The sequence below is a fragment of the Thunnus maccoyii genome, chromosome 24 (genome assembly GCF_910596095.1).
Source record: "Thunnus maccoyii chromosome 24, fThuMac1.1, whole genome shotgun sequence".
In the NCBI taxonomy this organism is placed as follows: Eukaryota; Metazoa; Chordata; class Actinopteri; order Scombriformes; family Scombridae; genus Thunnus; species Thunnus maccoyii.
In genome coordinates, this window is record NC_056556.1 from 2,905,668 (window position 1) to 2,920,433 (window position 14,766).

The 14,766-nt window shown below is 36.1% G+C and overlaps 1 protein-coding gene across 5 annotated transcripts in view; it reads right to left on the minus strand.

Annotated features, from left to right (window-relative positions):
- Window positions 1-218: 218 nt before the first annotated feature.
- Window positions 219-14,766, minus strand: part of LOC121891840 (glutaminase kidney isoform, mitochondrial) — a 38,170-nt gene continuing 23,622 nt past the window's right edge. For 4 of the 5 annotated variants that reach the window (XM_042404466.1, XM_042404465.1, XM_042404467.1 and 1 more), the window contains 11 exons: window positions 13,866-13,898; window positions 12,743-12,801; window positions 12,433-12,499; window positions 11,979-12,029; window positions 11,708-11,884; window positions 11,483-11,614; window positions 11,204-11,296; window positions 9,865-9,926; window positions 9,559-9,635; window positions 9,395-9,458; window positions 8,168-8,803 (listed from right to left, as the gene is read on the minus strand). In XM_042404466.1, coding sequence (XP_042260400.1) covers window positions 8,656-8,803; window positions 9,395-9,458; window positions 9,559-9,635; window positions 9,865-9,926; window positions 11,204-11,296; window positions 11,483-11,614; window positions 11,708-11,884; window positions 11,979-12,029; window positions 12,433-12,499; window positions 12,743-12,801; window positions 13,866-13,898 — 963 coding nt within the window. In that variant the 3' untranslated portion in view covers window positions 8,168-8,655. Of the gene's footprint in view, window positions 273-8,167; window positions 8,804-9,394; window positions 9,459-9,558; window positions 9,636-9,864; window positions 9,927-11,203; window positions 11,297-11,482; window positions 11,615-11,707; window positions 11,885-11,978; window positions 12,030-12,432; window positions 12,500-12,742; window positions 12,802-13,865; window positions 13,899-14,766 lie in introns of those variants that run through there. The other variant, XR_006094187.1, reaches the window with a different exon arrangement.

Consider the following 14,766-nt stretch of genomic DNA (forward strand, 5'->3'; position numbering starts at 1 on the left):
GTGATGTTCTATCTTCAAGCCCTCTTCTCTAACCTTTACACCATCAGTTCCCACCACCCTCCCCAAGAATAAAACTCCCTCTAATGTTGAGTGAGACAGAAGTCCCACTTAAGCAAAGAATCCACCTACTTTGACAACACTGAGTGATGACAAGAGATAGAAGTTAAATGAACCATTTGAATCCAGCAAAGAGTAGAAAACAGTTTATTTAAATGTTACCACTTGTAGGAGTAAGAGGTGTGAAGTCATTGAAACACAGTCAGCTGTTTTACCTGTGAGAAAAAGAAAAGAGAGCTAAATTTATACTTCGAATTAATAATCATTAAATATTTCAAATTTGTAATACACAATATTATAAATGTAAAGAAAATGTAGTGAGATTGTTGTATTTATGCATTACTACTGCATTTTGGTGAGCTTTAAACGGAATATAGCACTTTTTAAAAGTTCTGAAAATGTTTTGCACTGAGTTACAAGTGGAAGAGTATAAACACACATGAGGCTTTAGGAGTCACGTCAGGGAGAGCACAGGTGAAGCTGATAACAGTAACGAGGCTCTGCTTCATTTAGATGCACCTGAGTTTGACGATCAGTGGTGGTTTATACTTCTATTCCCCCACATTTCAATATATCTTCCAAATATTGTAGTTTTTCCCCAATTACATACAATAATAGACATTTTATACATATATAAAGAAATTGGTTGGTTAGATGTTGATGATTAGTGATAATAATCCAATAATATAATATAAACCACTGACAGACAGAGGCCATTCTGCTGCATAATGTCCTTTATTTTTAATACTTCCTACATTTTACTGATAATATCCTAATATACAAGAACATATGTTTTAATGAGAAATGAGTTTAGTACTGAAACAGGATGATATATTGGTACTGAAGAAGATCAGCTTTGTCAGTTATGTGAGCTAAATGAAACAGAAAATTAGATGCATTTTTTATTTGTTTGTGTTATGAATACAGAAAGAAAAAAAAGATTAGTTCTTTATGGAAGATGTTAAAATTGTTTTGGTTTTTTTTCTGTGTAAAATGTTTTTTTTCTTACTACATACAGTCTGTGGTTTACAGCAATGATTAATTTCTGTTTGGAACATGAATGTCACCACACTAAGATAAAAATTCATGAATTCATTCATATATAATTTAGTATTTATACACTGAGTGCACTGATAGTGTTACTGAGGTAAATGATCTGAATTCTGTGTTCAGGTTAAGGTGGTTGAACTTTACTTTTTCCATTTTCATTTTGTCAATTATGAAGACGTTCTGCTTTTCTTTATCTATTAAATAGAATTTTAATCATACTCTACATTAATATTATAATTTTGGATTTTATACTTCATCTTCACTACATTTCAGAAGGAAACTGCTGCTTTAAAAGGCTCCAGTCATTTCATCTCTGGAAGATGTCAACTACATGCATTATTAGCTGATACTAATAGTCAATAGCTATGTGTGATAACCTGTATTTTATGCATAATGATGATGGCAGGTGGTGCAGATCTTCTATTATATTTTCTTAACTGCCTTAAAAATATAATCTGCATTTTGCAGACAAACAAAACTATTGATCAAAATCTTGATTGACCCCAAGCTTGAAAGAAATTTAGATTTATATTTTTGGCTCAGCCTTAACTGCTGCACTTCTACTATCAGGCCACTAGATGGCGTCATGAAGCTGCAGTGAAGTGAAGAGCAGCACACATGATGAATGGAGGATGATTTACATCCACTGACACACTTACTGAATTTGACAGAAAGCTTTAGTTTCATTAATATATAGTGAATTCAACATCAATAAACAACATTTAAATAGTCTCAGTTATCTATTAGTCCTCTTTGATGCTGTTGTCACATTAATAGTGTGAGAATGTATTAAATTATTATAATCAGGGCACATTTAATTTGATACTTCTTTTACAGTTAATACAAACTTGTCAAACAGCAACAGATGTTGAATCTTAACCGTTGTGAGACATTTAACATCGCAGATAAAATGTTATTTGGTCTAAAATTCAGTTTGTTATTCAAGAGAAACTATTTTTTGCCTTTTTTTTTAAAATTTAGAACTTAACTTTTATTTTAAAGATATATGAACCAATAAATACACACATCATCACCTCCTGTATAACTATAATAACTAATTATAAACCAAGAACAGAAGTGGACTGTGTGCATGTTGTTGTAGCAACACTGAACTTCATGACTGTCCTCTGATTGTTCCTCCACATCAGTGAAACACATCTGATTTCCAAAGGTCGCCGGTGGAAACAACGTTAAAAAGTAGTTTGATATCTGAGAGCTGAAGAAAGGAATTAATCATCAGCTGTTCATTAATACTGTTTGATTCCAGTAGGTCTATCACTAATTTAACATATAGATTTATCTTCCAACTCTCTGCAATAAAAACATCAAACAGCAAGAAACAAACCCTGAAGTTACTAAAGAGAAACTTCAAGTATTAAACAAAGCAAACTTACAGTTAACAGTCCAAACAAGTCCAACAAGCAAGACAGTCATGTGACTGTATGACAGTCATGTGACTACATCATATGACTATAACAACAGGTAACACCCCACTCCAGGTGAAAGTGCTGCCTGTGTTGCTGGTCATCAGACTGGTGACACTGGCAGCTGCAGTGCAGACGAAGAAGCCGAAGCAGTAAATAGAGATCCAAAGAAAATGTGTTTTAATGAAATGTTAAGTGTAACATGAAGGTTCAGACACACTCCTTGAAGACTGAATATCAACTATTTCTGCTCCTGAATATCATTCATACTCAGACAAATACTAAAGTCACTTTAATTGATATGTAGTAATTGATTTAGCATCACACTGACAGCTTTACAGGGTCAAAATACCCAATTTCAAGGATTGTATTGTTAATTAAGTCTGACTTTAGTAGTTTGTAGTTTTATTAGTATTATAAAGTTAAAACACCACTAAACTTTGATCAGAAATACTTTTCTCATGTTCGTTAAAAGAATATGATCTGAAAACTAGATAAAAAGCAGTTCAGCTGTTGAAGCTACGGTCTCAGAAACACAAAGAGACCAAATGTTCAGACGTACAACTCTAAACTCTCTGCAGAGTTTTCAACATCCTCGAGCCTCCTGGTTGGTTTTAAACTGTTTTGTCCTCAGAGTTTTTCAGTCTTTAAGTAGGATGTTTGTTTTCAAAAATCACAATCTAACTGAGGTTTGAAACTCTGCAAGAAGCCACTGAGTCAGACTGCTGCTGAGGATTTACAGATTATTCATTAAATATTTGATTTCCTTGAACCTGCAACCTTTTCTTCACAGTTTAAAGTTATCGCAGAGTTTCTTTAATTGTTTTGTTTGGTTGTTGGTCTTAAAAATGTATCGATTATGAGACTGTAAGTGAAGACCAGTAACCTGCACATATTTTAATTTGATAAATGCCTGAAATAAATTATACATACCCAATAAATGTCTAAACTAATTCAAATTATTTAGATTATCTACATTTTTTATAGAGCCCATTTAAAAACACGTTAACCAAAGTGCTTCACAGAGACTGAGAATTACAATTATTACAAATTACAAAGAATTACAATCAAATAAAAACAGAAAATTAATAAAAGTGTAGAATAAAATTAATCATAAAAAGAATCACGTAAACTAAGCCAATGTTTAAATAAATATAACACATAATTTTTTATAATGAATTACTATATTTTATATAATTTTTCACTCAGTTTTTATTTACAGACTACAAAATGGTTTCAGATCTTTTGAGGCAGTTTTATTATTATCCAACAGAATAACAAAACAGTGTTTCATGTCACTAAAACTTCACACAAACTCCCCCTAATTATTTTTATAAACCCCCCCCAAAAAACACATCAGACATCCAGTGAAGTTTTATGACTTTTATTAAATGTTTAATCTGTGAATAAATATCTGAACTGCCTGCGACACTCAGTAACCGCCCGACATGAGCCGAAGCAGCAGAAATATACATGAAGAGGAAACAGAACGACACCGAACACGTTTACATTCAGAAACACGTCAGTCGCAGCTTCAACAACACAAACAGACATCATATCACTGACGACAGCTGAGTGAGGAGCTGCAGGTCGGGATCAGCTCAGGAAAGGAAAAATCTAATCCGTATTGCTGATTTTATCTTACAATCATTGAGTTAATATTGCTAATTGCCTCTAAAATATTGCATTTTTAGGGGAAGTTTTGTGCTTCTGGGAAATTTTAATCATTTTTTTTGCACTCAAAGACATTAAATGAACAATTTCAGTGAAAGAATAAAACTGCTAGCAGTGACTCCGGGGTTCAAGCCAACACAGACCGTTGGAAGTTGAAAGCTTCAAGAGCTTCATTAAAAAATATCCATCAAATCTGGTGATGTTTGGACAAACTATCAGTGATTTATGGCCAAATTTGTGCCAGGCCCAATGCACGAGTCTGATTTATGTTATGCCACGCCCATTTCTTTTTGCATGTGTAGCGCCCCCTAGTGGTCGATTTGAATGAAACTTTCAGGGTGTGTTTCAGGTACTTATGTGAACACATCCTGCAGGTTTTGTGATTATCGGCCCAACGGTTGTTGACTTTAGTCTAAACTAAATAAGATACCAATCAAGCTTTTAGCAACTTTTGATAAGCTTGGTCCAATAATGATCAACAGAAAATTTGGTAGCAATTGGACTGACAATTTAGATTGTTTAGATTTAAATGTGTTCAAAAAATTCAAAATGGCAGAAAATCCATCTAGGCGTAAATGGGTGTGGATTATATGTACAGAATTTTGTTTCTTAGACTTCAGGCTGATTTATGGTAGGTCAAGAAATGACATATATATATATCACAGGCACTGTCATATTGTGTCGTGCAATGTGATTAGGTAGTGTTACTAACGTCGCCATGGTGATTGTAGTTTTCACTGAACTTCCTTATTGATATTTTGGTCTGTAACTTTAGATAACTTAAAACGCCCTTGTTTAATTATTCCTGGTCTGGATGAGTTGATGTGGAGGATAACGTCTGGTTACCATGGAGACGACTGAAATCTTTCACTGAAGCATGAATTGAAAACCTTGCATGACTCTTTAATTTCTGTTGAGCGACACTCATCAAAAGTGAGCGACCATAAATCAGCCTTTACAGCTCAAAAGTTGAAGGCCAAAATGTAAAGTTCGTTGTTATAGCGCCCCCATCAGGCCGACTGAGGTCATATTTCTCCAATGAAAGGGCAAAATCTCATGTCTCCACCATATATCATCTCATGAGAATTTGCACAAACATTTCTAAAGAAAAAGAATAATTAACCGGCACAAAAACAATAGTTTCATCCCTTCAGGCTCAAACCCCTAAAAATGAACTGATCCCAACCTGAAGGCTTAGAAATGTTTCCTGCTGCTCTAAAATAAACTAAATGTGGACTGTTAACATCACGGTTTGCTGAACAGAAACATCCAAACCTCCATCACGCTACAAACACACAAAACCACCGTTCAGAGTGTGACAGATTCTCCTGCACGTCAGATATAAAAACTATCCGTCTGTGTTATAAAGCTCCTCCAGTTTTGTTTTTATTCTTTAAAATCTGTGGTGGAAACAGACCGAACCTTCCTGAGTCCTCAGCAGGAACAAGTGTTTACATACAAACCTTCACATTTCATGTGATACATTACAACACGTTTACAGGCTGAAAACTTTCTCACAGATTTGAGGTTACAGCTTCAAATTAATTGCACTCAAAAAACGATAATAGTCGGACTTTTGTGTCCTGCAGCTCAAATGTGTGAATAAACTGTGATGTTAAGTGACTGGACATGAAAATCCTGCCATAACTTTAAGGGTCAACTGTAGGAAAAAGGCTTTAAAGTCTGTTTCTGGTGGTGAGGGGACATTTGAGACCGAACTCTGCAGAACTTCGATGAAAAAATGTTCAATTTTGAGCCAAATCAGCAGCTGTGGTGCAGACACAGATTCCCTAAATTCAGCTGGACATATTTGGTATTTTTGGAAACTTTGAGATCAACAACAAGAAATAGAAATAAACGTTTGAAGGCTGAAACATCAGTGAGACAAAATATCTTCTGTAGTTGAGTGCTGTTCCTTTGACAGGAGTTATTTTGGGTATTGAGACCTGTAAACCTGTGAGCTGTAACGTCTTTAACTTTAATCTAAAACAAATAACATAAAAGCTTAAGAGAACTTTAAAGCCCAAATATGTAACTTTTCTGCAGTAAAATGTGTAAAAACAACTAGAACTATGTTATATATTTTATTGAGTTGTGTACTTACATCATCCCAAATGTTTCCAACAATTTTCAAACCCAGAGAAATCCATAATTTTAATCAAGGTCACGGTCTGTTTCATTTGGTCGCCCGTCAATGTCGTCATATCTCCTTTAACTTCAGCGTCGGCGTTGTGGTCGTCCGCCAGAAGCTCTGTCATAAATTGACTTTTTATCCCGTTTTAAGCCACATTTTCTTGATACACTTTTTAGATTTTGGTTGTTTTAAATTATATCTTTTAACCAGATCAAGGATTTTTGTCATTGGACATCTGGATCTTAAATTATCTGAGAATCAAGCTGAGCAGCGGCTCGACTCGCAGCCCCGCCAGTGCTTTGGTTTAACGAGCGACCTTGTAAACTGGAGACTCTGTGGTTGTCAGCTGTTGAAAACATGAACAGAACCTTAAATTATCTTAAAATGAATGTTCAATACAGTATATATTCATCTGGTCCTCTTTGTCTTAAATTATGTAAATTAAATGTGTCGCCAACCAGAAGCTTTCACATTTCTTCACTTATTTTTGGGAAATGCTGAATGTTGTTGCGGTATATTATTATTATTATTATTATTATTATTATCATTATTATTATTATTATTATTATTATTATTACAGTATCCAAACTGATGGTAGGTTGATCAAACCAGGTGACCACACACAATATTTAGCCACAAGCTGAACAGATTGGTTGAATATGGGCCTTGTTCCGAATGAAGATAACTATAAATCCAGATGTTTTATAGCTGCATAGCCAACTTATAGGTTATGTTTTGTTTCCCACATTATAAGAAACATTACAAGGTGATAAATGGTTTGTGTAGATAATAAACACAGATATAAATTGATTAATGTAAATTTAATAAGGCTTTTAGGAGACAGCGGCCAGTTAACATGGTCACTCGTTAAACCAAAAACTCTGGACGTCCAGCATGGGAAAAACACTGATTTTTAATGTAAAACTGCTTTATTCAGTGTTTTTGCTGGTTTAATCACCATGTCTGTTTGTTTTGGAGAGGAGGAGACCTCTGAGGATAACTCGACTCCCAGTAAAAACCTCCTGAATGACGAACACTGAAGGAATCCAGGAAGCTGACCGCAGAGCGACGTCTGTCTGAGAGAAACCGAACAACAGCGGTGGTTGTTTAACAACGAAGACAACAACTCCCATGATCCCACGCTACTTCATGACATCATCAAACCCCGTCTTTTGTTACTGTTTGGATTGAGAGACCCCTAACGGCTGAGACTTACATATTGTGCGTTTAAATGTTGTTGATCTTTACAGCAGTTCAGTCTTTCTGCTGTCACATCTGATATGTAGAAACACAACAAACAACCTGAACTTTGGCTGACTTGCTTACATTATTTCCTACTTTTTTCCTTTTTAAAAAAAACAAAATAAATAGCAAATAATCCAGTAAAACAGTGAAAAATAAAACTCCACTGAGGGGGGAAAATAAAAATGGCCTTTAGAAAGCAAAACAAAAAGTGTTTTAAGTCACCTTTACAAGTTTAAACAAGGTAACAAAAATTAATATTTGTGTCATATTTAAAGATTAAATACTGACAGTTTCCAGAGTGTCAGTGAAATCTACCTCACACACTCACACACACACACACACACACACACGACTACAGAAACTACAACTCTACAGCTGTACGTATTTACACTAACTCGTCCTCTGTGAGATCGTCTCAGGAATATACACACTACATGAATGTACACTTTATCTTAAATAGATAAATAAATATCAATGTTTACACACACACACACACACACACACCAATGTGTTTTTGGGGGGGAAGATACATTCCACCATGATGTGATGATGAAGTGAGGAAAGTTTTTTTTTTTTTTTTTTAAAACGAGGGCACAACACTTGCTGCTTCCTGTTTCAGAGTTTCGCGATTAAAAACGACTTCGTCCCTCAACTTAGCAGCCGCAGCTGAATTTACCCAGCATGCAGCTGGAGGCCGGTGACAGAGAAAAGCTAAATACAGAAGGAGAAATCCAAATAAAAATGTTTTCCCCTGTTCAGAGTAGATACAGTAATATAATACAAAAACAACACCTAGTAACAACATGATGAGGAGCTTCCACGCCGTTTCCTTTCATCTACGTTGTTTTAACTGATTAATCTACTGCACAGTTTATTGTCTGAGCTGATTTAAGTGACTTCTACGGAAGGTGGTTTAACTTTCTGACCTGATTTAAGATGTTTTCTTGTAGATTTCTTCAGATCGAACAGTTTAAGAGGGAATTCTTTGTCTGTATAGCGTCCAGGTGGGTTTTCCCCTCGGTGGATACCATCCATGATTTACGGGTTACGCTTGTTTTCTGACGTTTTCCATCAGAGCAAACCGTCCAGGTTCTTCTCTGCGCTCTGCTTGTCGTCGCTGGTTTCCTGAGGGCTATACTGGGTGTGGTAATCGCGGAGGATGGTCACCACATCGTGGTGGCCGAAGTGGACCGCCTCGTCCATCGGTGTGTTTCCCCACCTGCAGCAAACACACAGCAACAGTCAGAGCAGTTTATTCATATAAACACTGACTGCAGTTAAAGTCTTCAAACAACAGTGACACATGTTTTTCTTGCTGTAATCATTCCTCCTGTTCCTTCATAATGACCTTACAATGGAAGTGATGGAGGACAAAATGTACAAAAATGTATTTAAGAGTTTATCTGAAGCTAATATGAAGCTTCAGCGTCCAAATGAGTCAAATCAAGTAGATATCTTTCAACGTTACAGTCTTTTTAGTGCCAAAGTTCCTCTTTTTGTTACTATGCTTCCACCTGCAGCTCAACAGGGAAACACAAAGAGGGAATTTGATGCTAAAAGCCTCATATAACTTTCAAATGCATTTTTGCACTAAATGATGTTTGGATATTAGTGGATATTTGAAGGGATTCTTTAAATATCCAGAATGAACAGGTGGAATGACCACTGTTCATATGGACACCTGACTGCTGTTTTAAGACACACTGGAAAAATTGTGAATCTGTCCTTTAACTGGGTTTGAAGAAACAGCTTCATCACCTTTATAATAAAGTAAAATTAAAGTTGATCTGATCTATGAGTGTAAGGTTACCTGTCTCTGGGAACCGGGTTGACTTTACAGGCCTCCAGCAGGAAGCGAACCACCTCAGCGTGACCTGAAACACACACATCACATCACATCACATCAGCTCCACAAACAGAAACACACCAATCACACTGATGTCTAATCAATAATCTCTTCTGTCAGTATTTTACCTTCAGCAGCTGCCACATGCAGCGCCGTTCTGGAGTCATAGTCCCTCTGCTCCATGTCCATGGAGGACAACGCAAACCTGGATGACAAATAACCGACAGATCATTCACCGCTGTCTGAAAAAACTTCCTCCACTTAACAAGAAGCAAAGAGCTCAAACATACAAACATGGTTCTAATTAAGCAAAATCTGCACATAAATAAAGGAATTTTTCAGTTTTGGTATTTTAAATCTCTCATCAGGAGGGAAGTTCTTGCTCTTTTTTTTAATTTAGAGAGAAAGACACTGAGAATAAATATCATGTGTACCTCCTCAGCGCTGACACGTCTCCAGTATAAGCAGCAAACAGCAGATTGATCACCGACTTCACCTGAAACAACAACAAGAAGCCGTTGAAGCCTGAAATGGTGAATAACTGTGGTTATTCAGTAATTGTCCTCCAGATGGCGCTGTGGATTCAACTCCTGCAGACAAGGTCATGCAGCAGCAGCATCCAGGCCGCTGAGGACACGGAGGCAGGATGTGACGCAGACTGACTGAAAAATGTTGTGCTGCCTGATAAAATGACGCTTTAGACTAAAAATAAACCACAACAAGAAGAAATGTAACAAGAGAAGAGCGACTGTAGCAGGTCTACATCATACTGCTCAACGAATGACAGAAAACCAACAGGGACACTAAATCCTATAATTATTTATTAAATACTTGAATTCATTGACCTTCATGTCACATTTCTGTCACTACTTCCCAGCTGAATATAGCAATAAATCCTATAGAAGTAATATAATTAATCAATTAACCTAGACCCAGATTAGTGGCAGCAAACTGATGGATTTAGTAACCAATTATAAAATAATTTAATTAATTTAATCACAGCAGTCACACTTGTAGTTTAAGATGTAGAACATCTCGTAACTACTGACAACTTCCTGTCGACAGCAGGACAGAAACAATATTCAAGACTTTTTAATTCCTTATAAGGGCTTTTTTGAGGGATTCAAAGCTTTTCAAGACTTTTCAAGACCTGCAGATATCTGTAAGTCTTGAAAAGACTTGAAAAACATTGATTTCGGGGCTTAGAAGGTGTTTAAAAGTCTTAAATTTCATTCACAAAGGTCTTAAATATTATTTCTTGAATATATTTCAGTCATGTTAGAAATATATATTTTCTCAAATATGCAATTTTAGCAAAACCTGGCTGGAAAATCCCCAATTCTATTGTTCCAGACTTAAATTAATGAGTTATTATTGGTTAATTCATCCATCCATAAGTTATTTTTCTGCTGCTTATCTACATCCAGGTCCTGATTAATGACTCATTATTTACATTATTGGGAATGACTGTTCACAAAACTGTGAAATTAATTTAAATAAACATTGACATTTATTTCATATTGCACCTGGTAAATAATCATATATCATCACTGATGGTTTTTATTGATATCTTTCATACTTTAACTGTGAAACATGTATTAAATTGCACTCTATATGGTATTAAAATGTATTAAAAGTCGAATATTTAACTTGGTCTACCCGTGTAGCAGTAACATATTAGTATTTTCTTGGTAATAAATCTTGTGATAGACACTGATGGAAGTGAAGTTGGGTGAAGAGCAGCTGGAGGAAGCAGTGTGTAGCTGGACTCACCCTCTGGTCTCCTCCCTCCCGACGAGGATCCAGTTTCTTAGCAAAGTGCCGCAGATTATCATAGTTGTGGAAGTTGAAGAGAGAAACGAGGTCCTGAAAGGAGAAGATACACTCAGTTTGACTGCTTCAGTTTGATGACATCACCTCAGGCTTCAGGTAACTGTGACCAACATTTTTCTTTTTTTTCTGGTATTTTATGAACCAAACGAATAAATAAAACAATAGATAGTTGCAGTTCTGGTTTAGAGTTCACATAACGAGGTTAAAATCTGAGCTCACCGTGCAGAACTGGATGCCTCTGACGCTGTTGCCCAGCTTGTCAAGAGGAGGAGACCAACACATGATGCCCATGACGTTTGGGACAACCAGCAGAATCCCACCAGCGACACCGGATTTCGCCGGCAGACCGACCTGAAGCAGAAAAGCGACGACGAGTCGTCAAAACGCGTCTTAACTCTCATGCGAGTGTGAATGTTTCAGAGTGTAGATGGATGAGATACTGACGTGGAAAGCGAACTGTCCGGAGAAGTCGTACATGCCGCAGGAATGCATCAGACTCAGAGTGTTTCGCACCGCCTCGGGGCTCAGCACGCGCTCTCCTGTGATTGGACAGAAGCCGCCATTGGCCAGGGTCGCCGCCATGACGCTGGCGCTCTCACAGGTCACCTCGATGGAGCACAGCTGACGGGGAAGGAAAAATTAACATTTGATTTCCTGTCGCTTTTCTGAGATTAGATATAGAAGATTTTGTAAAGTTTTAATGAGTTCTGTTTACTTGGAAGTAGAAATCCAAGATGGAGGTCATGTCTGTTCCCTCCGGAAAACACTGTAAACCACAAAAACACCGTCAACACATCTGTTACTTCCCGTCAGACTCTGGACTAAAGATTCATCACTTTAGAAGAAGAAATTAGATCTCAATGTATTTACTGACCCTTTTCTTAAAAAACAATATTTAATGGTAAATATAAACCAAATAACTGAAATATAAAACAAAATAAAGCAAATATGAAAATATTAACACAAAGTTACAACTGTGGAATGAATAAAGTAGAAATACATGATAAATTTGACATGATGCTACTTTTATTTTCATGATGTGTGATAACTGAGGCTACAGATTTATTAAAATATGTAAAATCTGATAAAAGACAAGAAGAAAATAGAAGGTTTTCACATTAAATGAACTTCCTGATCCACCCTCAGCTGTAAATGACCTTTGACCTCACCTTCTTCTCCTTCAGATAGTAGCCGATGGCAAAGTTTCTGTCTCCAGACTCGCGCTCCGACTGGAAACTGGGACACAGAGAGAGAGGAGGGAGGAGGTTTATTTTTTGAACATCACGACTCAGCTCATGTTATGTAAAACTCAAACTCTCATCTCTGAACGATTTTCTCTCTGACGTTGCTGCGTGAGCTTGAATCCGACTCACAGAACTGCCCCTCATACCTCGACAGTTATGTGTTGAAATATTCACTGAAACTAGATTTAAATAAATATAAAAGATGTGTTGTTGTTGTTGTTGTTGTTGTACTCACGTGGCGTTGCTGAAACCGACGTATTCATTTCCTGCCAGTTTGTTCATGAAGTTCATGACCTGCAGATTTAGAGGAAAGAATCTACTAATGAACCAAACTAACTAACAACTAACAATTATTTTCATTATCAATTAATCTGTCAATTATTTTCTTGATTAATCGATTAGTTGTTTGGTCCATAAACCACAACCCAAAAATATTCAGTTTACTGTCATAGAGACTAAAGAAACCAGAAAATATTCACATTTAAGAAGCTGGAAGAAGAAGAAGAAGAAAGAATTTGGAAATTTTCTTCTCAAAAGATGACTCAAAACAATTAATCAATTAATTTAATAATTGGTTCCAAACTGGATCACCATCATTTAAAAAGTGGCTCTACTGAGCTCATCACGTTACAGATGTATTCAGAATTGTTTTTCCCACTTTTTGGTGTTTTTTCCCCCCATACTGAAAAAAAAAATCAATTCTCTGCATGTCTTTATCTTCTATTTATTTATCTATGATTTTGTCATCTTGTTTTTACATTCTGTACACACAGAAAGACGGATCCCTTCTCTGTTGCTCTTCAGGTTTTTCCAGTTTTTCCTTGTTACAGGATCTTTTTTGGGGAGTTTTTCATGATCTGAACTGGAGATCTAAGAATAGAAGATGTTGTAAACTCTACAGATTGTAAAACCCCTTCAGGCAAATGTGTGATATTGGACTTTATAAATAAAACCGACCCGGCTTCACATTCAGCTCTCAGAATGTCTGATTTAAATATAAATTACATTTAGAGCTGAAATGCTGAGTCAGTTTATTGATTAGCCGACCGACAGAAAAGATTCATTATCCAAACAGTTGCAGATTGATTTTAAGTTTATGTTTTAAACCAAAAATGACAAGAAATTCACTGGTTGTGACGTCTCAGATATAAAAATGTGTCTTCTATAATTATAAACTGAATATTTGGGGGTTTTGAACCAGACAAAACAAGACATTTAAACTTTTTGTGACATTGTGACCAAACGATTAATCAATTTATCCAGAAATAATCATTAATGCACCATAATTCCATGTGGACTTTAAAAGAACAGAAAACTTATTTTCCAAAAACAATATGAAAACAATAATTGATACTCACATAATCAAATTTCTCGGCGTTGCTTGCTCCTTGCTGGAACACAAAAACAACAATCACAGTATTAAAAGAAATTAAATTCCCATCAAAAAACAAACTCAAATACACCAAACGGACACTAAAAGTTGCCCATGTCATGACATTAGCACTACCATCCATATCTATATGATATTAAACTAAGACAGGAAAACAGTGTAAGTTTACATCACTACAGTTTGTAAATTAAAAGTGGACACAGAGCTCATCAGTTACGTGACCAATCAAAAAACGGCCATTCCAGTCATGACATCAGATGAATTAAGATTAGAGGTGGGAGACTAGCTGGAGATGGAGGAGGTGAAATAAAACAGTTAATCCACTCAGGGGTTCTGGTTTTTGTAAAAAGAAAAGAAAACTCTAACATGGAAAGTATCAAAGGAAAACTGATCTATTTGGTTTGAAAATTATTGATCTTTCACTTCTCTTACTGAGGTAAAGTGACTACAGAGTGAAAATGTGCTGCAGTGTGACTTTAAATCACTGTGAGTCTGCAGGTGTGTTTGTGTGAAGCTGGTGGTGAGTTAGTTTATACGACTGTAAGATGTTTTCACACTGCGAGCTACATGAACAACAAGAGACGTCTTAACATGGAGACGTTTATTTCATCTGGCTGTTTGGTCTCATTTTATCATTATCTGTCATTTCAGTCAAGTTAAAAGCTACAGAGCAGTTTAACTGAGGTTTGAACTCTGCTAAACCTGCAGTAATATTTTATTTTGTCATTATGTGAGTTTAAATCTTTCAAAAGATGATCAAAGCTTCCGACTGACAAGACAACAAATCTGGAACTATAGGTGGCACCAGGGTGAGTTAAAGTGTGGTGACATCATAAAGCGACATAGCAAAATTCAACTGTGCGTCTTTG